The following is a 23,620-nucleotide window of genomic DNA, read 5'->3' on the forward strand; positions in this document are numbered from 1 at the left end:
CTCGCCGCGGGGGGGGGCCGGGCCGGCCGGGGCGTCCGCGCCGCCGCAGCGCGCGCGCGCCTCCGGCGCCTTCCCCTCGCGGCGGCGCCTAACCCCGCCGCCGCCCGCCAGCACTAAAGATGGCGGGCGGCGCGCGGCGGCCAATGGCGGCGGCGCTGCGGCGGCGCTCGCCAGGCGCCGGCATGGCGGGCGCGGCCTCGCGGCGGGCACGTGAGCGCGGCGCCCCGCCCCGCCCCTGGAGGCGCCGTGAGGCGGGGAGCCGCTGCCGCCTGCGGCCCGGCGCGGAGCGCGGCAGCCGCGGAGGCGAGCCGGGCCCCGGCGCCGCGCCGGGGCATGCGGCGGCCGGAGGGGTGAGCGGCGGCGGCCGGGGATGCGCGCTGGGCCGCGGAGCCATGTCGCGGGTGAGCGGCGCCGGGGCGGCCGGCGCCCCCGGCAGCGCCAAGGAGAAGCGCTCCCTCAGCAAGCGGCTGTTCCGCGGGCGGGCGGGCGCCGGCGGCTCGGGCTCGGCCGCGGCGCCGGCGCGCTCGCTCGGCGGCTTCATGAGCCGCGTGCTGAAGACCCTCTCCACGCTGTCGCACTACAGCAGCGAGCCCGAGGCCGGCCGCGGCCCGCACGCCCCCCGCCTGCCCCCGCCGCAGGCCGCCGGCGGCCTGGGCAGCTGCTTCCAGCCGGGCCCGCCGCGCAGCCCCGAGCCCGAGCCGCCGCCGCCGCGGGCCGAGAGCGGCCCCGAGGCGGTGCCCGGCGTGGCGGGGCTGCGCAACCACGGCAACACGTGCTTCATGAACGCCATCCTGCAGTGCCTCAGCAACACCGAGCTCTTCGCCGAGTACCTGGCGCTGGAGCAGTTCCGCGGCGAGCCGGGCCCGGGGTCGGGGCCGCCGCCGCGCAGCCCGCCCGGGGACGGCGGGGCGCCGCCGGGCGCCGGCGAGGTCACGGAGCAGCTGGCGCACCTGGTGCGGGCGCTGTGGACGCTGGAGTACACGCCGCAGCACAGCCGCGACTTCAAGGTGAGGGGCGCCCCGGCCGCGGCGGCTCCCGCAGAGCTCCTCGCCCTTCCCCGCGGCCCCTTCCACCTCCTCTGCCCCCGCGCCCGGTCCCGCCCCGGAGCCGCTTCCTCGGGAGCTGCCCGCCGCCTTTCCCGCCGGGCCCCCGCTCGCCTCGTGTCCGCCGGCGCTGGCCGCCCCTCGCCCCCAAGCCGCCCTTAGCAGCGGTCAGCGTTTCCGTCGCCTTCTCCAGGTGCGGCTGAACCGCAGCGCGTTACTGGTCTGCCAGCTTGGGGCTCTGACTGGCGAAAAGCTCATCACCTTACAGGTGAGACGGCCGGGCGCTAAGGAGTTGAGTAGCACAGCGCTCTTCTTCGCTGAGCAGCCTGTAACGGTGTTTATTTTCCCTCGTTCCCCTTTCTGTTTGACTTCGAGGTGGTCAGGCTCGTGGTTTCTCGCTTAGCCCGTGTGTTTGCAGAGTTAGGTTCTCGTGCGTTGCTGCAAGAGAGGCGCTTCCCGCCTGTAATCGCGACCGCGCAGGACGCGTTTTGCCCCATGTTGCAGGGAGCTCCACGAGCTGTGCGTTTCCCCCCTCAGAACAGGGCAGGGGTTTTGTTGCTGGTCTGAGCACTTACTGCTGGTGCAAGTGCACAATTGTGGTAGTGATTTTTACAGTATAGACTCAACATATAGGGCTCACGAGACCCAATATTAGTGATTCTGTATGCCCGATTTCTGAACAAGGTATAGGTAGTAACTTTTTTTTTTCTGGATCAGATACAGAGCATGGTTCCAGTATGAAAAATACCTCTCTAGCCTCATCAGCTGTTTAGTACTTCTAGAAAGCTATTCTAGCTTCCAAGTATCCTTTTAAAAAAAGCAGAAACTCAAAACCCGAAGACAGTATCTGGTTAACTGACAGTATCAATGTTCAAACTGCCAGTCGAGGTGGCCTCCGCTCTTGTCACCCGTGTGAGATCGAGAGTCTGCCTCTGGCCTGCCCATGTGCTTGTTACCGAGATTCTGTTCAAAGCAGGGTAACAACTCTGTTGCTTTTTTCACTGGTAGAAGCATCCATTTTGCTGCTTCATACCTTTGTCAACTGGCAAGACATTAAGGCAAGACAACAGGAATTAGTTTTAATTTCTCGGAGTTCTGGCTGTGTATGCATCGGAGAAAGACAGCCGCTGAATAAGAGCGTGCTTCTCAAAGGTTCGTTTAAATTCAACCCAGGCTTCTAATGATTTGCAAATAACTTGCAGGAGTAAGAGGCTGTAACCTCCTAGTCTTTACCAGCTCTGGTTTAACATGGTAGCGTTCTGCCTACCTAAACATTCATAGCACCGTTTTGTTTGGACAGGTTTTTCCTCCCCAGCTCCTTCCCTGAACGACTGGACAATGCTGTGCCACTAGTCATTACATTCACCCATTTCTTGGGGGAAATCTTATAATAGAGGACATGAACTTTGGACCTGTAGTTTAAAAACATGCTAGAATGTTTTGGATGGGATGATCAGACAAAATAGTTTAAAAAATGTTCCAGGCCTACCTTGCTTCTCAGAGGAGCAAGAATATTGTTAAATTTGATTATTAAAAAAATTACAGTGATTCCCTGGTGTATAAAACGTTTGATTTTCTTGCAGAATGAGTTGAAGAGGGGATGCACAGATATATCAAAAATACAGCCAATAACATAGTGCATAAGTTCTAAAGTGCTTGCTGCCTTCAGTCGAAACGTGCTGCAGCAGGGAAAGACCGCAGGCACCCGTGTGCTGTGCTCTCTCCTGGTGTCTGTCAGGTGATGGGACGGCTGTTTGTCCTGAGCTTCCACTCTGTAGAAGAGAGGCGTCAACAACCTGCCCTGCTGCGCTTGTGAGCAGGGTGTCTCTGGAGACTCCTACGAGGTGTCAGCAGTCTTTGGGATCCTCACTCACTTGGACTGATCCATGGTCAGCACCTTGTCCCTTTGCTTCTCTTGCCTGTTTCCAGGCTGTTGTATCCAGGCTTGCCTTTTAATTGTAGTCTCACTGTTGTATGCGTGTTGTTTTTTGGGGAGTCCGGCTGTTTGCCTTTGACGAGGGTGCGTGTCCTCTCTGGAGGATGCTTAGCACTGGTGACTGCAGAGTCGGCAGCTTCTGGGCATAGGTGCTGGGTAGGGGCCGTGCCTGACTCTCCTGCTTTCAGAACTGTTCATTGATAGTGTAGCCTTGGACAAACTGACCCACCGAACTGCATTTTTAATGCCTCCAGTTTGGGAGGTACTGGTGGGCACTTCCCTCTTTCCTTGTTTCACTGTGCTAGTTGCTTTCTGACAGAGAACAAAATTTCTCTCGAGTAATCCACAACTTAAACACTTAATGTACGGCATCTACATAAACTGTTCCCAGTTTTTCTTTTGACTGCTTGATATTGATAGATTTCAAAATGCAAGTTTTACTGGCTATTTATGTCCTGAACTTGCAGTAATAGTCTTATAATCATGACAGTTTATGGAAAAAAGGAATAAAAGGTTGAGAGAGTGGGATTATCTTTTACCACTGCAATTGATAAAATCAAAGGGGAAAGCAGACCAGTTTTTAGGCCAAGAAATGCTGTTTATGAAGGCCTGAAGTAGGGGTGCTCAGATAAGAGTGACAGAAAGAGGAAGAGAAACAGAGATATATATATTAAATTAAGGCTGTGTTCCAAGTTTTTTTTTTAATAGTGGAACTTTCTTTGCTTATTCTCAAAATCTCACTAATGGTAAGTGAATGCTTTTCTACTCTTTGTTGATGTAGCTGGAGCACATCAATCTTCTACCTGTCAAGTCCCCTGGAGGTTTTTAAAAAGCATCTGGCTGTGGGGGATCTTGTCCAAGTAGGTCCTATTCATAGCTGCATAATATCAACAGGCCTATATCTTATTCAGAATGACTTTATCATTATGTCAACTACTCGGCTGTTTCCTTACAAGGGTCAATTACTTTTAATGGTAAATCAGTGCCTTTGAAGACAGTTAGGTAGCCTGAACCTGTTATTAAACCCACTGTTCTTAATTAAAATTGTCTTCACCAGCAGATTTGCACTGTTAATTTAAAGGTATAAGCAGCAGGCTTATATCTGAGAAAGGTGAGGATTGGCATTTTCAGTCTGGAAACTTCTCCTTCCACCCAAAACAAGAAAAACATCCCTCAAAGCTTCTTCCAGATAGCTAGAGAATATTCAGTCCTACTTTTTTCTTTGTTTTAATTTTACTAAGAGTGAAAAGTGTTTTCAGGAAAGTAATTTTGTGCTTTCAATCCAACTTACCAGTAATACTTATTTGATACTTGAAAAGCTTTTTAGCCACCATGCTGAGAAATTCATGGGTTGGTTGGCTTTCTTTTTTGGCACTAAATATGGTTGGGTAAAGACAGTTCCTGATTCTCTGTCTCTAATGGAAAACACTTATGTGCAGGTGCCAGATGTATTTTAAGGTAAAAGATGACACCTGTACTCTTGCTGGTTCTTATATTTGTAGGCTTTTCTTCTGGGGTAGAGGAAATTACTTTGTAAGAGACTGTCTTCCTGAGTTCTTGTGGACAGAGACCTTTGAGTGGGCAGGTTTTTAGATACTCTTTGCCCTTAACTATTTTGTCTTGGTAGTATTTGAAGCGTGTTTTTTTTTTTTTTTTTTTAGGCTGATCTTCAGGAAATTATACAGCCCACGGTTCATGAATCATGTAGTCCTGCTGCTATAAATGAAAAAGTCCAATTAAAACAAGTGGTTTGTGTAAAAAGGTTTGTCTTGCAATTGGAGGCCAAGAGGTAGCCTTGCAAGAGCTAATTTGTAGTGAGGGGAGGCGAAATGTCCCATAGCTAGAAAGTAGTATATCATCTTTGGTCAGATCTACTTGAAACGCGAGGGTGTCTCTCTGCCAGTTCCTGCTTTTCAAACCTGAGGTTTGTTTCTCTCTGAGAGCCAGGTGATTCTGAGCGTTTTTTGAAGTCTGTGATTTTTTTGCTCTGCACCTTTGTTTGAGGTGTCTGTGCAGCTGCCTTGGTTTTAGTTCCTGCCAGGTGGATCAGATGGGTGCAGAGCACTCCTTAGATTATTTGCAACAGCCTATCCCCAAGGTGAGGAAACAAAGACGACTTTGGAAATGTTTGCTCTCTCTGATTAAGTGCTGTGTAAGTTCTATGTATCCTTCCATTATTTATTTATTTTCTCCTCTCTAACTGAAGTGCTTACTGCATACACGTGTGTCTTGTTTACTATGGAGTATGAGAGAAACCGAAGTAGGAGGAAGGAAAAGTGAGCCCCGGTGAGCCACGTCTCCACAAGTGCTCAAGAGCTGGGGAGAGTTGGGAAGGGGCCTGGGAAGCAGGGCTCTAGAAGGCTGCAATAGTAGGGAAAGAGCAGGGAAGGACTTGGTGGAGACAGACTGATTCGACTCCTCAGGTAGAAACCCTGGGAACGGGAGTGTAAGGGAGAGCTCTGCAGGGCTTCCTAGGGAGAGCTTAAGGAGACATGGTGGCAGAGAGGATGATTTATTTTTTCTCTCTTTTTTTTTTTTTCCTTCCTCTCCCCTCTGCTTTGGGTGACTCTTTCCTATTGTTCCTATGCTCTTGTGCAGTTTGTTTTAACAATTGTTTTCTCCTGATTGCTCAGTGGTTTTTGTTTTCTTGCCTAAACAGAGCTGCTGCTTTCCTAACTAAGGCCAATATTGCAGCTCGTGCTTCCTCTTTCCCCTTTGTGATGATGTGACAACAGCAACAAGCATCTATTGTACAAGCAGTAGCTGTGCTTCAGGCTTGTTTTTTTCCAGGGAACTGTCCATTTTTCCCTGCAAAGTTGCTGAGTGTTAGATAACGTGGAGAGGATGTTCTTTGCGATAGGGAATCAGTTTAAGACATTCAAAGCTGCTGATAGGCTCTTAAGTGAGACGGATTTTATTTAAACTAACGAGGTTTGAAAAATTGTTTATACAACCTTATCCAAAATCCTCTAACTCTTCTTCCTTGTAGTTTTGATCCTCTGTGGATGATGAGGCTACTGTCTATTCTGAGACTTTCTTCATAGCTAAAGTTAGTTGCAAGCTGAAGTGTGTTAGTATTTCTCAGGACCATTTATATGCTAGAACTACTGTGTTGATGATTCTTTTCTTCTATAAGATGAAGACCACAATATTTATGTGACCTGTAGTGTATGCAGCAAACACGACAAAATCATATGAACTTGATTTATTTGGATTATCAGAATTAGCTGTGAACCCAGAATGAATCCCTGTTAGTTAAGCAGGGGTTATGGTGCTGGGGTAACAGTGCTGCTTCCATTTTTTTCACTTGTGTTATGAATAATAGTTAATAGTAGTTATGCATAAAACTTAAGGTTTCAAGGTGTGCATGTTTTGGAAACACTTTTAATGTAAATATTGCTGTTGGGGCAAGCAGTCTGCAAGCTGTGTTGGTCATTTCTTTGTGAATTAATAAATAACTCTTCTGAATTATGAAGCGACTCCTGCAAAGTATTGACGTAATCACTATTTATCTACTACTTTCTTGTAGATTAAATGACAGCAGTTCTTAGCATGGGGTTGCCCGGTCAGATTTGGGCCATGCCCGGTTGTTAGCTGGAAGCCCCTTTACTCACTAGAGCCATGTGCTTGGCTGATGGATCCAACTATATGTGAAATGGGATCGTGCAGGTAATCTTTAATTATGTTGCTCTCTGTGTCTAGCCCAGTGGCCAGTTACTTTTACTCTGGACAGCGTCAACTGCTTGTTCCTCAAATATTTCTGCTGCGAGCAGAACTGTCCACCCTTTATGTCCTCTTCTTTTGTGTCTCTGTATGAAAGAAGAAATCCAGCAGGGTTAGAAAGCCAAGTTGGGAAGTCAGGAGGCTGGATTCACTGGTTTGTAAAGGGAATTCTGCAACAGAGGAGAGCAAATGCGGCATAGCTGTTCATCCACAGAAGTCAAGGAAACCAGTGGAAGGAACGACGAAGGGGAGGAGGGAGGAAATGGAAGAGAAATCAATGTAAAGCAACTTTGCAGCTGCGTGTTGTTCTGTGAGATAGCCCTGAAAGGTTGGCCATTAGATATGACCCTGCTTAGGGCTGGAAGGCTGATCGTGTCATTGCCAAAGCATATTCTGTGTTCTGAACTCTGAAATCTTGATTTCCACACCACCTCCACAAACATTTAAACGCTGAAAGTATAAAGCCATGTCATGTCTGGCAACTTATGGAATGGGTGAGAAAAACGTGTTGTTAGGAAGCTTAATTGGATCTGTGTTGTTCCATGCCCTGCTTTGCTGGTTGGCATTTAGAAATGGCTGTGCTTGCTTGCAAGTAAACCCATTTCAAATTTCCATTTGAACACATGACCTCTGGCAAAACACTGTTTTAATTAACTCTTTTGCGTGTGATTGTGTCAGTGAACTTGTTTGCAGCATCCTTAAAATGCACTGTGAGGCTCGTGTAAGCACCGGAGATAAGATCCTTGCTTCAGGAGGCCTGTGCTCTAACTTGAGACGCGAGGCAAAAACTGCGGAGAGAAACGGGAGGATTGATTTACAGTTGGGGCAGAATCTCAGTGGCAGGAGGTTTTGGGCTCCTGAGCCCAGCCTTGGAGTCTGTCCACGATATCCTTCACTGAACCACTTCACATTTTTTGAATTCCCCCCTGCTCTACAACGCCTGACTCTTTTGTATCCCACTGATTGCTCCATTATCTCCCTTCAACTACTAAACAATTAGTGTACTATGAAAACAAGGTCTTATTGTGGAACAAAATTGTATTTTTACTGTTATAACGACGAATACTTTAATTGGGTGCTGACAGCAGTCAGCAGCCGATTTCCGACTGCGCCTTCTGGCAGGCATGACCGCATTCCTGCGAAGCATTTCTGTTTGGGAAAACAACACATTACAACCCACCTTTTGTGTCCTGGGTCCGTTTCCCATGTCAAAGAGACTGCTGATTAGTACTGGGCCAGGCTACGTGCCCTCTGTGTGTTTTTACTATACTTCAGTCTTGTCTTTGGGAAAAAGAGAGTACTGTGAGAATTCCCAGGGAAAGCGAAGTGCTCTGCCTGTGCTGAACACTTGTGTGTTTAATGCAGAGAATTATGGGCACAGCACCACTTTGCTTTTGCCATAACTGACTAGAAAATTAACTTGGCAGAGTGACTGCATATAGTATAGCCTTGACAAACTTCACTCTTCTTTTGTATTAAAAAATAATAACTAGGATTGTTGAAACTTCAGGCTGGAGGGGTGAAGATAGCTGTTAATGCTGGACAGATTTTGGGCACAAAGCCAGCGGGATAATGCTTCTTGTCTGGGTTTGTGACACAGGGGCTGAGAACCCCCTGTGTTCTTGGTGCACTGAATCCTACTGCCGTTTTCTTGTTTTTGTTTTTTGTTTCAAAGCAGAATAATAAATGGCTGTGCTCCCCCAATGGCAGGCAAATGCTCTGTTGTGCTTGGTTCTGTTCTGCGCAAGCCTCTAGAGATGGCTTTCTGCCAGGAAGGCTTTTGCTTTCTCCTTTGGGGAGATGTGCCTGACATTGTCTGGCAGAGGACTCGCTGAGCAGCTATGGAGAAGGAGTCCCAGTACCTACCAGTGTGCTTGCGAGGAGGGGGGAAGGACGGGGAGTTTCGTCTCCGTCCTGGCTGCCAGGACGGACGCGCTTTCTTTAAAATTCTTCTCTGCTGCTGAGATTCCTGCAGCAAAACTCAGCCAAACGGAGAGTTGCGCGAGTCCAGGTTTAGCAGGCACCTTGTCTTGGGGCTGGGCAGGAGGAAGGGTCCGCGGACACCCCGAGCAGCCAGCGACGAGCTGAGCGCGCCGCGAGCCAAGTGATATCGGAGAAAACGGAGCCAGGCGCCATGCAGGTTTTCCTTCAGTGAACCCCCAAGTCCTTGCAGTCGTGGTGGGTTACTGAGTGTTTGCCTCTGCGCTAGTGCCGGTGTTGGTGTGGGACGGTAACTCTGCTACGGCAAGAGCCCTGGCCCCAGTGAGGGAACGCAAGTGTGCAGAGCAGGCAGTCACTTAAAGCAGAAAACGTATTGCTGCGCGGCACCCAAAAGCTGTCTAAACATTGAAGGAGGACCCTGCTCTTTGAACAGGGAGATATTTCTGGATATGTTAGGGTTGTTATGGGAATACTTTGCTTTAAAAAAAAAAAAAAGCTTCCTTTGATAAGGATATGTGCTTCTGCTTTTATTCAGGGAGAGCTAGAAACTTAGTGAAATAAATTTAGTCTTTGATTTCCTTTGAAAAAATAGTCTAGTATTGTTGGCCCAGAAAATGCTCCAACAGGGATGGTAGGAGATGTGAGACTGTTAGAAGTACATCCTTGTTGCATGCTCCTTAAAGTCCAGGACTAGCATTTTGAGAAGAGCAAATGAGGCTCTTGCGATTTGGCGTCTTCTCCAAGCACCGTCCCAGTCCAGCTGATGTGTTTGAAAGGCGAGATGAGAGCCTTTCTCAGTGCGTTTGCTGCCGTCTGTTTCAGGAAAGGTGGAATTTGTCTTGCGTTTGCCAACATCTGAAAGTTTGTTCAAGGTGTGTTTCTCCAGGCTTGACGTGAGGCTACTCAGTTGGCATCTGTTCCTGAATGCTGAGCCCGTTTTGGCAAATTTCACTATTTCCAGTTATTTTACTTGCCCTTTCCCTCAGGCTTAACAGTTAGACTTCTGCTGGAGAACTGTAGAAATCACAAGAGCCCGATGTTGTATTCATTAGTAGGTGACTAGACTGTACATGCTACGATACTCTTGCCTTTGTCTTTTTGCTTTATTTTTATTTCTTTCCTTCCTGTTCCCAGTTTCTCAACCTCTGCGCTGGCACCACCTTCCCCTGCCGTGCCTGTCGCCTGTTCTGTTGCTGCGATTGCCTCTTAGTCTTTCTGCTGCCTTCCTCCTTGCTTCCTGCCTGTGCATGGTGTCATCGCGTTCGGTCTTCCTTCCCCTACCCCGCGCGTATCCTGCAGCAGCTGAACCAACTTGTCTTGAATGCTGGAAACCATGTAGACCTGTTAGAGGCGGTCAGCAGCGGGGCCCTAGCCAGGAAAGAGCTTAATGGTCGGTGTTGGCAGTGTAACTGTTTTTCTGTTCACCTGGACCGAGGGTCACTGTTAGCCTTGTCTTTGTCCCCAGATTTGGGGAAGATCTAAACTGCGCTATTTCCCGGACAGTTTGTTCCCCAAAAGAGAATATCTCGCTTCATAGAGGGAAAAATGCTGCGTTTTTGTGTACCAGTGGAAGGAGTCATTTAGATAAATGCCCTTTATGAGAAATGTCTGCTAGAGAAGTCTCCCAAACACAGAATTATGTCTGTGGCATTAAAAAAAAAAAACAACCCCCCCCTCCCCAAACCTCTGCCCTAGAATAACTTATGATGTTCAGTGAAAGATGAAGAATAGCTGTGCTTTCCTGCTCACACGTGTGGCATTGTGTCAGGGCTCTAATGAGCTGGCTTCATCCGTTCCTACACAAAAACCTTTCCACAGCTGTTTCCTGCCAGAGGCATACTGGAAAATAGCAGGCTGACATTTTTCCTTTAGTTGTCTTTGTGATCTAGAAGAATAACAGCAGCAAGGGAGAGGCCACTAATTCAACTATATTTGGGTTTATGGCTTATATTTAGAGCAATAGATGAATGATTATTGAACTTTCAGTGGGCTGAATGATTATAAGATGATGCATCTTTGTCATAACTGTGCTTTATGGATAAAAGGGGACTTTTTTGTTTATTGGGTGCTTGCATTAGGGGTTTAAATCTGTGTACACCATAGATGTGAAGTTATGATTTTTCTCTCTTCTAGCGATGCTGCTTTCATTCATGGTGGTTGTACATGTGCATGTCGGTGTGCAGGTATTCATGTGTATGTGCATGCATATCTGAGGGAAGGGCAGATTTTGTTCCTTCTCCTGTCTAACCCTCTTCAGGGGCTGTGTGGAGGAAGGGGGCTGGAAATGCCCCTTGGGGCAGTTGTGGGAATGCGTCAGGAAGGAGCTTCAGGGGCCTCACGTGCTCCTAGCGCTCAGAGCTGACATGGCTGCACCAAAGCCATTCCTGACTTGTTCCTGCTAACCTCCAGTGCTGGAGCCTGTTCAGATGTGCCCCCTTGTACTTGCAAGGGAGCCGGATTAGGGGCAGGGGATTAAAGGATACAGGGGGTTGGTAAATGTGTGGGGGGTTTTGTTTGTTTGTTTTTCTGTAAAGTGTTTTTAAACTGATGGTTTCTAACTCTCTCTTTTCAGCCAGTTGCAAACTGCTGTTGTGTTACTGCAGTGGGTTCAGCATAACCAAGGCTAGCAAAGTGAGGAAATGAGTACTGTCTCCTGTCACTTGGTCAGGAAAGGAGGAGAGAAAGCTGGAGGTTATATTTTAGCTGATACATGGCTTCATGTAAAGTAATTGTTCTGCAGCCTGGATTTAGACTGGCTGGCTGAGCAGATATCCTTCACGCCGCCTGTCAGCCTTCCTGGGCCTCGGTGAGGGCGTGTTGCCTTTGTGGCCTTGTCAGACCGAGATTGCTGCCTGAGCATCTGTGGAGTGGCGCGGATGTCATCTAAATTGCGTTAATATAGTCTAAGTTGAACTAATTTAGACCTGCACTGAACAAGGCCAGAAGCATGCTTTCTAGCAAGGACAGGAGACCTGGCGCGCACAGATGGGACCTTTGCAGAAGTGGAGTCTCAGAAAATATGTAGAGGTTCTGGGGTGAGCGTTGCTTAATAGGGAGACAGACGCTTGCTCACTTAGTTTTGTCTCCCATCAAATCTTAGTGGAGCTGTTCAGGAATCTCCAGTTTGGCTTGCTAACGGTGGTTGCAGCCCCCTGCCTGTTGTAGAGATCTCTACCGTTGTCTTTAGAGCTGCTGCCCTGAGCCTACCAAAGAGAGGGCTGGATCTGGGGCCATGGAAGTGAGCGGGGCTGTATGCCGTTACTGAGCCATCTAGTTCTCGGCAGACTGCGCTTCAAGAGTTTCTAGTATTTTTCTCAAATCGTTAAATTGTTTGTTATTTGAGTCAGCACCTTTATCTCTCAGTTTAGATGTAATTGTGCTCCTTAGTACTGAGTGTTCTTTACTGCATGTCTGGTGTTTCTCCTCTCTACCTTGCTCATTGATAGCTTTGCTGCCACGGCATCTCGAAGCGTTGGGAGGAAGGCACATAACGCAGCGGATGCAAAGGTTTAAGTAATAGCAAACCCACTTGTAGCAGTGATGGCAGGAAGCATGAGTAATGTTGGGAACACGCTGCTATTGCTGGAGTGTTTTTGTAGCAAAGCCTCTTGTGAGGGAATTGCATCTGATATTCTGTAGTACTTCCTGAATCACTTCCAATGTCTTGTGATCCGTCTCCACAGGCAGCTCTTTATCCCTGGTCCACTCAGACTGTGGGAGCACAGAGGAAACCAGAGCAGCGCGCTTGGAGATGGGGAGTGGAAATGATACAGCCCAGGCATGTGGCTGTGGCTGATCCCTGGGGTTTTCTCCGTTACGGCGGAGCGCTACGGGGTTGTGCCGTTACCCAGAAGGACAGCTCATCAGGAATGCGTGTTGGTAAATCCAGCAAGGCTTGAGGCTGGTGCGATGTGTGGGTGATGCTGGGAGAGAGGCGATAAGAAATGTCAGCCTGGATTCCTGAAGTCCTTAGTTATGTCTGGTTTCATACCGAAAGCTCCATACCCCCATCTTTTTTTTTTTCTTTCTTTCTCTCTCTCCCTTCCCTCTTGAAATACCAGAATCACTTCCTTCTAGCACTTCTAAGGACCCCTTTTATCTTAAACTCTGTCTAGACTAGGACTTAAAGGGTGGTGGTAGCACCTGTTAGCTAACTTTGCTAAAACAAACTAGACCAGATAAGGCAGCCCACTCTTAACATGCCAGCCAAAAAGTGTTATATGCTAGCGTGATGATATCATACCTTTTTATATCTTAGTGTAGAGAACACCATCAACTGCTTTAAAAATATATATAAATATAAATTTATTTATTTATTTATTTTTACGCACCTCTTTTTCTCCTGGCCCTCTTTGGCCAGCTCATTGCTGAGAAAAATCAGCTTATGGGTCTTGACTGCAACATGCACTCTCTTTTTGTTACCCTCCTTCCTCCTCCTTTGCTGATATTAGACATTATAGCCTTGGAACGCCAACCAAACTGTGCACTGAGGGAATGGGAAGGATGAATGAGGCTATTAAAGGCAAATATATTACTGGAGAGGCATAGGTAGCAATTCCAGAGAAAGCATGTACTAAAAAAGCACTTAAAACTTAAGTGTGAAGCAGAGCTTTTATTCCAATGTTTAATTTTTTGGTTTGGAACATGACAGAGTAATTCAAGGGCCAAATTTAATTTTCAATTTTTATTTATTTATTTATTTTTTTAACAAAGGTAATGTTGGCAAAGGAAGTTTATATGTACACGCCTCTTAAATTCTTCCCTATACCTTTGGGTGCATTCAGCTAAACACAGCCTCTGTGAACATCAAACTTCACTTGCTTTTGTTAAGGATGTTTTGGATATTTTAAAATATTTTAAATTTTTCTTAATTCTAGTTACCCTACTAACTCCTGTCAGCAATACCTGACTGACAGCTGTGACCATGGAATTTATAAAACCAAAGTAATTTGGGTTGGAAGGGACCTCTGGAGGGCAGTGGATCCAGCGCCCACTGCCTCGCTCAGAGCAGGGCCTGCTTTGAAGCTGGATTAGATTGCTCTGGGTGCTGTCCCTGCAGCTGCGCTGCGGTCAGGTTGGTGTCTCCTGGTGAGCTGGAGAGGCAGGCTGAGCAAGAGGGGGCTCGGGGGCTGCTTGAGATCGGTGGCAGCTAAGAAAGATGTCTGTTCAGGGGCGCGTAGACCTGGGTCTGTCGGAGCAGCAGTCCCTGAGAGCTGCTGCTGGACTGTGCTCGTATCCAGCAGTGAGGAGGTGCCTTGTAAGTGCCACAGGATGGGACAGCTTAGGGCTTTCTTAAAAACAGGAGAATACGTGGTATTCTGATGAAGAAATTGGTCTTGGGTGAAACTAATAGGGGAAGTTTAAGAGTTGTAAGGTAGTTAGTGGGAGTGGGATCCTGTGCTGCAGTATTCAGCTGAAGGATATTTAATGATGCTAAAGAGGGAACTGATTATGAGAGCATCTGTGATCTAGGCTAGTAAAATGTAAGCTAGTAAAAATGGTAAGGTCATATCTTTAGGAGATGCTCCTGTGCAGTGGGTTTCTAGCACAGCTAAATTAGGTTTCTCTAGTTCATTGCCATCTTGTCCTGATATCATCTGGTGGATGAATGCCTAGTGTTTAGGTATCAGACTAGGATCTGCAAGTGAAGGTCTGTTCGCTATAGTTTTGTAGTCTAATGTTAAATTTTATCAACCGGAGCAACAAGAACAATTCACTAGGCTTTCAGCTGAAGGACAGCAAGAGGTGTAAGGTTGATACCTGAAGAGGCTTAAGATCATTTTCCATAGATCATGTTTTGTCTTTTTTTATTTTTTTTTCCCCACTTTTGTGTCTTGTTTTGCTTAATTGAAACTTGTATAGGAATTGAGAAGGCGGTTTGGTCTCCTTTAGTCCTATGAGTCCCTGCAGACTGTTTTGTACTTTTCTGCCCTATAAACTGGCTTGCAGTAGTGTCCCAGGCTCATGCTACACCAAGCAGCAGTGTGTTGGGCTTGCCGCTCTGTGCTGCAGAGGTGAGCGTTCACTGAGGACCATTCACTTTGCCATCATCTCTGCTTTTAGGCTGATAGCCCAGAATGGTGGCTGTTACTTTTCCTTTATTTCCCCCACAAATGGGTGTGATTTACATACCTAGAAGCGAGTTCTACTCGAAGTTTGGCTTTATACAGCAGCACGCTGTGTTGATGGTTTGTGAATGGTTGTAGTTTCATCTGGACTCGATATCAACAGACTTCCAAGAGTGGGGTTTGTCTGTTGGACGTTTGGTTAAACTGAGCTCTTAATATTTGCTGCAGGTCTATTTCTTGGTTCATAGTGTTGCTGATATTTTGTGGAAAACAGAAGAGCTGGATATTATTGGCTTTGGTTGACAGCCATGACTATCCACTTCTGCCATGTTATGAAGATTTAGTCCTTGACATGTAATTGGGAGAACCCTGAGAAGGGAGAAGGATTTCCCTTCGTAATTTGTTTCTTGCAGTGAAGTATCATAGCTAAAGCACCGAGGAGATGAATCCAGCCCCAAACAGCCTTTCTCTGCAGCAGCTGGGTCTGTAAACACTTGCCTGTAACCTGAGCTGCCACTGAGTTTGGCAGCATTACAGATGCTAGCTTTCTGCCAGGGTGCATGATTTTTTTTATCCTGAGAGGTACTGCTGAGGACATCACATTGTACACCGATCTGGGCATCTCTTCAGCTTCTGCTCACGGCCTCCTGGTCCGATGGACGGGAAAAGAGAGAGAATTCTCCGCTCTGTGGTTTAAGTGTGTTTGGAATTAGGTGAGTAGGTATAGCAGTAGTATGTGTGTCCCCCCGCTGATGTGACTAAACTTCTCTACCTGTCATGTGTCACAGGAGGACAAATGTGCTTTGTGTAAGCTCGTGTCTGTCCAGGGCTAAACCTCTCCTCTCCAAATTTCCTCAAGATTTCAGCAGTAGAAGAAAACTCAAATTCCTCCTGTGGATCAGCAAAGAGACAGACACTGAGTCTTTTGAGTATAAAAGCGTGTGAATGTTAACCAAGTTTGTTGTGAGGACAGAAGCAGCAGTGGAGCACAAGGGTTAACTAGCTTCAAAAGGATCCGAACTGGATTTGGTGAACTGCGTACTCCTGTTCTGAAAACCTTGTGTGGTCTCAGGTGGCTGTGGAGAAGTGACCAGTGAATGGAGAACAGGCCAGCAGAATTAATATAAAACAATGGGAAAAAATTGCAAGACTGGGAGGAGTGAGAATCTTCTGCCCAAGAGCTTCTAAACTGAATCCTTTCTCAAAACCAGAGTGAGGGTTTTAGGTGGATTTTCAGTGAATCTGATGTTCTTCTGTGTGTTTCGGCCACCAGCACATGCTGGATCCTGTGCAGGCATGGGTGGTAAATCTGTTGTCAGTGGGGTTTGCACATCTATAATGAAAACAGAAATAATCTGTTCTCCCTTATTTTGCTGCCTTGAGGTAGGTGGGCAGATTACAGAGGAAAGAGAATATATGTTTATTAGTCCTTTCCCATCTTTCTCATCACCCCTCCCTTCTGGTGACCCCATTTTCTAGAGGGATAAAGCGAGCAGCCCAACCTCATTTCTCAAATCTGTTGTAAAGTCTGATTAGAGAAATGGAGGAGGTTTGATAACGTGAGCATGTGCAGAATGCCTGGCCTCCCTCAGTACTCCTCAGGGGCAGCCTTCCTTTTTGGTTCTTGTCTTGCAATAGTCTCTGTCTATGCTGGTGCCGCTGCCTGGTTCTTTTGGGACTCCGTCCTGTTGAAGGCTTTGTTCAAGCAAGTTCAAGTCCCATATAAGCATTTTTTGTCTCTCTGCAGCTGTACCAAAGAACATAAGTGCAGCACTGCTAACAAGTTGCATCCCAAACAGGATTGCTGTTTCTGACAGTGTGCAACAGAAGAAGATTGGGGAATTGCTGTGTGACCTAACCTGAGCTTTGCAATGGTGGCAACTGAGCCTGTTTGTTACAAAGAAAAGCCTTGTGTTTAATTTGTGGCTAAAATTGGCAGAGTAATAATATAGGGGATGGCTGACCTGTGACCATGTGTCTTAGATGAATGTCCTGCCAGCTTCATGGGCAGCAAGAGGTGGAGGCTGGCCTCTCTTCAAGGAGGCACCAAGCTGCAGCCAAGAAGCAGAAAATGATGACTTTTTCAATGCAATGGTGGTGTCTGCTGTTCAGGAAGTCCACCTCTTCCACAGGCAGTCCACTTTTCCCCCCCACCCCCCTTCCCGGCATCACATCTCTAATTATAGAGGTGGATTGCCAAGGGTATAGCAGAGAGTAATATCTAGTCCTTTGGATTTAATTGTTCCTGATCAGTTTGGTTTTAAGTTTGAGTGCACGGCTAATGCAGAAACCTGTGGATTCTACAGCCTTGAGGGATCACTTGCCAGTGTTGCAAGCAATCATGTTATTCTGGAGGGTATTTGTGCTGGAGGTGCTGGATGCAGTCGCTGCTGGTGGTGGGTTCCTGTCCTCGGGAGCCTACCATACCCGCCTCTGTACAGCAGTGCGCCTTGCCTGGCCATTTCGGTGCCGTTACAGAGGTAACGGGTCAGAGAGCTGGAGTGGAGAAAGTACTTGCTGATGCTGATTGTGAAGAAAGTGCCTTGACTAAACCCTATTATAGTCTCCTGTTGGCCCTTTAGGGAGCAGGGGGGAAGGTGCTCTGGGTGCCTGGGGTCTAGCTGGAGGGCTGAATGCAAGCCGTAACAGTATACAGAGCAATCCCCTGGGCTGCAGGGCGAGGGTGAATCTGCTGAGCTGCAGGTTTTCATTGCTGGTGAACTTCAAGAACTTCGTGTTTGTGTCCAGGAGAAAAACAAGTATGAGCAGATCCCCTGGGTGTGCTGATGTACATCTGAGACTGCTTTTCTGGAAATTCAAGTGTAAATTGGATGCATTCCCTGGGCTTTTAGAGTGTATCCAAAGTAGTACCAGTTGTGCACGCCGCATCTGTGAATGTGAGTCCTCCCTTGTTTAGAGTTCAGCGGCCTAGTGGTACAGGTCCGGGTAGGTGCTATGTTCCTCGCTGTGCTTGCATGTTATCCCCTTTCCTTCCTACTCCCTGGCCTGGCCAGAATTTCCTTGGAGCGTGGGAAGCCAGGAGACGGCTTTGAAGCACTGAGTGTGGGAGTACTTGGAGTGCAGACAGGCATGCCGGTGCCGGGGTTGAGGCTCGCTGGCGTGCGTGGTGAGCCGCGTGCCGGGTTGCGTAAGCGTGGTGTGTTCAATACAAAACACAGCTTTGGGAGTGTTTGCTTTGAAGTTTAGCATATTAAAATCTGGGCTCTGTTTGGAGCTTGGCCCTGGCATGTGTGGCTTAAGCTAGGGTTAAAACTGATACTTGTACGTAATGGAAAACGATCAGGAATTCCTGCAAAGCCAGGCATCCCAGGAGGCAGCCTGGTCTGCGCGGAGGGTGCTGGAGGGCCAAGGCCAGCAGTCACCGTGCGGCAGGTCGGCGTGCAGAGCGGTGTCCAGGCCCTGTCGCTGTCTGTGCTGCTCTGGCGCTGTTCTGTGACTTGCTTCGCTTTTTGTGCCTGCTTCAGCTGAATGTGAAATGCTGCATCTAGCTGAATATGGTGAGCCGCTCATAACGATGAGTATAATACCAGTGCAAAGGGCACTTTCTGCTGCCCAGCAGTCCGTCCTAAGCAAGCTTTCCGTTTCAGACGGTGGCAATAGGAGACGCTATTTAGAATGAGCAAATTTTGCATATTGGATACTTAGCAAAGAAAATTACATGGTGACTATATTGCTCAAGTGGTTAAGTGCATGTGTCTGATGCTAGATAAGTTTGTTTTACTTGCGTATTATTGGGATGATCAATTTGTAGAAGCACCTGTAGTTTTGATGCACTGATTTTGACCGATTTCTAGACTGGTATAACTGTGTTAGGCTTGAGCACATGCAGCTGAATAATGGGAAATCTCTTGCTTCACCAAAGCAGGAATGAGCTAGACAAGGTGAACAGACGCTAGGAGACTAAATGCTTGTTTTGGAAATGAGACTTTGCTTTGGCTTAAACATAAGATTTTTAGGAATTGAACAGGTTCACAACCATGTGGTACATGTGTAGATGGGATATTTTTAAACAGCTTAAGTCCTGTGTTAGCTCTAGGAGAAATGCTGCTTCTTGTTGTCAGTAGACTAAAATGAGCTTGCCTCGCTCTTGGCTTGTGCCAAAGTATTGTAGGTTGATCATTCTGGTGTTCATCTCATCTGAATTAAGTCCCATATTTGTTATAACAATTTCTATTTAAATTATGATGCAGGTCTCTGTAACAGCTACCTTAGCCCTCTGATCTGTTCTGAGGGCACATGGCAGCTTCCCTGTCTGGCAGGTAACAGCTCGTTTATCTTTAACGCAAGTTGTGTGGAGTCCACCATGCAATGCTGTCTTCTGGTCTTTCCACAGGCAGTAGGTCAATGTTGCACCTGATCCAGAGTTGTCTGAAATCTCTGATATTTGAATGTCCTTTAGTTGTGCCTGTCTGACTGTAAAAGTTTTGGTAAAGTGAAGAGTTCAATTCTTGTGCTTTTGCTGTATGCTCTCTCTGTCGTTTCTCTACAGAATATTGTGTCAAAGAATGCTATGCAGTACCGTGGGAATGCCCAGCATGATGCGCAGGAGTTTCTGCTTTGGCTTTTAGACAGAGTTCATGAAGATCTAAACAATGTAGTGAAATACAGTGGCATGCCTCCTCTGAAGGTAAGGAATCTTACTCTGGGCCAACAGGAGAGAGTAGCTCTATTTTTGCAGACAGTCACTGTTTTTAAATTAAATCTCCCTATTGGCTTCTCAACTGTGATAATCCAGATGGAATGAAACCTTGGGCTAAAACACTTTCTTTCTAGCCCTGTGAATGTAACTAGCCATTTCGCTAATCCCTGGCAGGTGCTCCCCAGCACAACTGCTTGTGAACGGTCATACCCTGCTTTGCAAGAGCTGGGAAATGTTACACGGGAATGACTGCCAGATATCTCATACCAGATGATATATCTGTTTTTCTTTTGGTTGCCCTAGCTACATCGCATTCCTACATAACGACCTATGAGAGCAGAGAGCAATTGTTATTTAAAAACCTTTGGACACTTTTCTTGTGGTTTTGGTCAAAGACAATACAAATTTGACTAGTAGTAGTGGAGCCATTTGCTGTGGTACACCTACATATTTGGGTATGCTTCTGGGATTTATTCTTTTCTTTTAGCCACCATTGGAGGATGATGTGCTGCTTGAGGGGCCAGCCTTTCCCATCAGTAGCACTTTTGTGCAGGAACTCTTTCAAGCCCAGTACAGGTATGATACTCTGGGGTGTTGTATGTATTGGTGACTCCAGTATAATTCTACCCTGACAGTGGTTGGTGAGTCCCAGTAGCACAGTGGCTGTATCTTCTAATTCCCCAGTAGCTCTCAGTACAGTTGAGACCAGTGTCATTGTGTTATCAGCTGTTTCTAAATTTCTGCTGAAAGAAATCTGAACTAAAATCTTGTGCTAGAGGGGAGTGAGTTTCGTTATTTCAAATTGGTATATTCGGGAAAAATCTACAGTATGTGCCACTTCTTCATCTGCCCTGGCACATCCTGAAAGCTCCTGGGGCAAATCAGTGCTTAATGGAACAAAGATTCAGGCCAGCTCAATGCTCTGAGGCTTACCTTGGCTGCTCAGGGGCAGGACTCTGCAGCAAAAGCTGGCGATGCCCGATGGCTGCTGGGGAGTGGAGAACTGCAAGCATCTTTCAGTAGTTCTTGTTATCCAGCACAATGAGAATTGAGCTGAATTCTTTGCTGCTTCCTGGGAGGTTTTTTATGAGTTTCCCATACTTGGGAAGTGAGCTTTCTCATTTCAGAACTAATTGGAAAAAACAGCCTAATTTCAGTATTCCTTGATGGATTGTGTCTGTCCTGCTATAGGAAGTTCAGTTACTAGGCATTCTCCCCAATGTTTGCCAAGGTTTCCTTTGCCAAAGGAGAAACCTTAAGCCTGGTATAAAACACTAAGCCAGTGTAAGGTGCAGGTTTATTTTGAATGCAAGTTATGTGTGTCTTAGTTTTTTTCTCTCTGAGTGAGAGATCTGTACACCTGAAGTACTGTCTGTCATCCCTTTCCCATCGCTTCCCCCCTTCAAAGGGATAACAGCACTGTTAGGTCTTTCATATTGGAAATGATATTGGCAAATTATTAATTTTGCAGTGATGCTTATTGAAAGCCAAGTGCAATGTCCGGAGTGCGGTCTTTTTCCGGCATGCCCTGTAATGAACTCAGACTGATTACTTTGAAAGGGGTCTAGAAATTAGGAGCCCTTCGTTTAGAGCAGCTATCTGTCTCTACAGCCTCTGTGCAGAGCTACTTCATGTAGAAAAAGAGTGCAAGTAGAAAGAAGCAGCTGAGTTGACATGCAAAGGCTGTTATTTGTGCTTTGATCATTTATCCATTCCAGACAAAATGATGTATAACTTCTGTCCTATTATTAATATTTGTAATAGATCCTCTCTGACATGCCCTCATTGCCAGAAGCAGAGCAACACCTTTGACCCTTTTCTCTGCATCTCTCTGCCGATTCCTTTGCCTCATACACGGTATGTAACTATGTCTTGAAGTTAATGTGTTGGCCCTTTCCCACATAGATGGTGTTGTGCGGTTTAGTACAGAAGGAAGAGATGTCAGCAAAATGTCTCTGGTAATTCTTTAAAAATTATAGCGCTATGTGGGACTTAACATTTTTGCTTTGCAGGTAAATCAGAAAATTGAGCCCTTTACTTGTTTCAGAATATCCCCCTGCTTCCACCCTTTCAAAACTTCCTATAGAGATAACTTACAGGACAAAAAGTCTTTTTTCCAGGTAATCAAAATATTTTGCTTTTGACTTAATTTATAGCAATTTTAAAATTGAAAAGGAGTAAAGGAATGAAGCATTTTTTTTTCCCGTGGGAACAGCCTTACTTCACTCTTAAAATCAAAGTAAAAACTTTTCCTCCAAAATGTTTTGCTTTTCACAGATAGCTGTTTGCAATAAAGAAAAAAGCTCTAGAAAAAATCCTACATAATAAGTTCAAATGTAAGGAGATACTTATTTGTGCAATGCATGGTGAAAAGGATTTCCACAGCTTAACCTGATGTTATGAATGGTGAAAACTTATATGGGTTCAAGAAGCCGTGGGACAAAGTAATGAAAGAAAACATTAAATACGAAGGTGTCGCATCTGGTTCAGAAGTCCCTGTTCCACCAACAAGTGGAGGCTGAGGGGATGTGCCAGGAAATGTGTTCCTTGAAGGCCAGCTACCCTGTTATACTCTTCTCAAGGCTTTACTTCTGGCTGCTATTGGAGCCAGAATTTAGTTTTGAGGCATAACCTGGAACAGCTGTGCTTGTGTTCCCAGCAGCTCTGAGAATGCTTTGAGGTGCTGCTTTGGATTGTCCTAAGCTGCATTATATGATCCATGTTGGAAAATTGATTGCCTTGTAATAGAGTTTTATTTTTAACTTTGTGGGTTTTTTTGAGAAGACTGTCTGTAGGAACAACTAACACTTTCACTAGTCCATATGGTAAGAAAAGAATCTTTCAAAATCAAAGATAGTCATCTGACTGAGGCTGGAGTAATTCCAGCGTCTGATTCTAAATTGCCCATTAGGGCCCTTTAAGTTATGAACCAGCCCGGATACAACCAGGATCTCATTGCTGTGGAAGCTGTCATGGCCTAAAGTGAATTAATAACCTGACTAGAACAGAGCTAAAAACGGGGCAACCAAATCGGGACTGGCCTGTCTACTACCTTAGGTCAAGCTGACTCTGTTCAAGGAACTGCAAAGAAAGGCTCAGCCCAGCAGCGCTTCCCTGTGCTCTCTGCAGGCCTCTCTACGTCACTGTGGTGTACCAGGGGAAGTGCTCTCACTGCATGCGGATTGGGGTGGCAGTGCCTATCTCGGGAACAGTGAATAGGCTGCGGGAAGCAGTCTCTTCGGAAACCAAGATACCCACTGAGCAGGTAATGGGCAGGTCTCATCCCCGAATGCCCTTCCTTCAGGAGGAGTTCTAAAGCCTTCATCTAATATGCAAGCAATATGTAGAAAACCAAATTTGTTATCCACAGCGGAATGGAGGAAATGGGGTGGTAAGAATTCAAGTTGTGTTTTCCCCTGTGCATTGACTTTTTGAAACCTGGTGACATTAGGATGGCTATCTGTGGAGCGTATAAACTTTCTGTGCAGCCCCGCCTGACAAACCTATGATTCACACGTGCTGGCACCTATGGGAAAGGCACAGGAGTGCTTCTGTGGAAAGTCTTCTAAGCTGTAGGATCCCACCAAAGCCTCTTCACATACTGCCTTTACTGCTTTTCCTTTATGGTAGTCCTCTTCCCTTTTCCTCACTACTGTCTGTTGCTAGAAAGTTTTGAGGAATGCCATCCTTTAGCAGGAAAACTTCTGCCGAGAGATGGGGCAGCTCAACTGGAACAGGTGTTGATGGTTTAATGGGTTCTTGTTTATTTGTGCCAACTCCAGATTGTGCTGACGGAGATGTACTACGATGGGTTCCATCGTTCCTTCTGTGATACTGATGACCTGGACACAATCCATGAAAGTGACTGCATTTTCGCCTTTGAGACCCCAGAGATATTTAGGCCCGAAGGGATCCTTAGTCAGAGAGGTAAGTAGGTAATTCTGCTTAATGCCCGCATAAGGTGGTTGGATGAGGGGGACTTGTTTTGGAAGAGGATACTTGATAAGGAAGCCCCACAAGTAGATGGTGTCCTGATGTATTGAATTAACTCTGAATTTGTCCAGACTCATTCCAGCAGCCTTCATGGTGTTGTCGGCTGGGAGGCTATCAGGAAGTAATGGGTACTGCTTTCTTCCTCTTCTTGGCCCTGATTGTCAGGGCAGGCTGGCTTAATTTGAAAACTCTTGCCAGGCTTAATTTGAAGGTCTGCTAGGGACTAGATCAAGCTACTGAAATTGTTATTTAAAAG

The 23,620-nt window shown here is 46.6% G+C and overlaps 1 protein-coding gene across 1 annotated transcript in view; it reads left to right on the forward strand.

The window, feature by feature from the left end:
* The first annotated feature begins 392 nt into the window (after positions 1-392).
* Positions 393-23,620, forward strand: part of USP31 (ubiquitin specific peptidase 31) — a 40,944-nt gene continuing 17,716 nt past the window's right edge. The window contains exons 1-6 of the mRNA XM_067306644.1: positions 393-1,007; positions 19,222-19,359; positions 19,859-19,947; positions 21,136-21,228; positions 22,501-22,636; positions 23,154-23,298. Of these exons, the coding sequence (XP_067162745.1) occupies positions 393-1,007; positions 19,222-19,359; positions 19,859-19,947; positions 21,136-21,228; positions 22,501-22,636; positions 23,154-23,298 (1,216 nt within the window). The remainder of the gene's footprint in view (positions 1,008-19,221; positions 19,360-19,858; positions 19,948-21,135; positions 21,229-22,500; positions 22,637-23,153; positions 23,299-23,620) is intronic.

Source organism: Apteryx mantelli, chromosome 16, assembly GCF_036417845.1.
Source record: "Apteryx mantelli isolate bAptMan1 chromosome 16, bAptMan1.hap1, whole genome shotgun sequence".
Lineage (NCBI taxonomy): Eukaryota > Metazoa > Chordata > Aves > Apterygiformes > Apterygidae > Apteryx > Apteryx mantelli.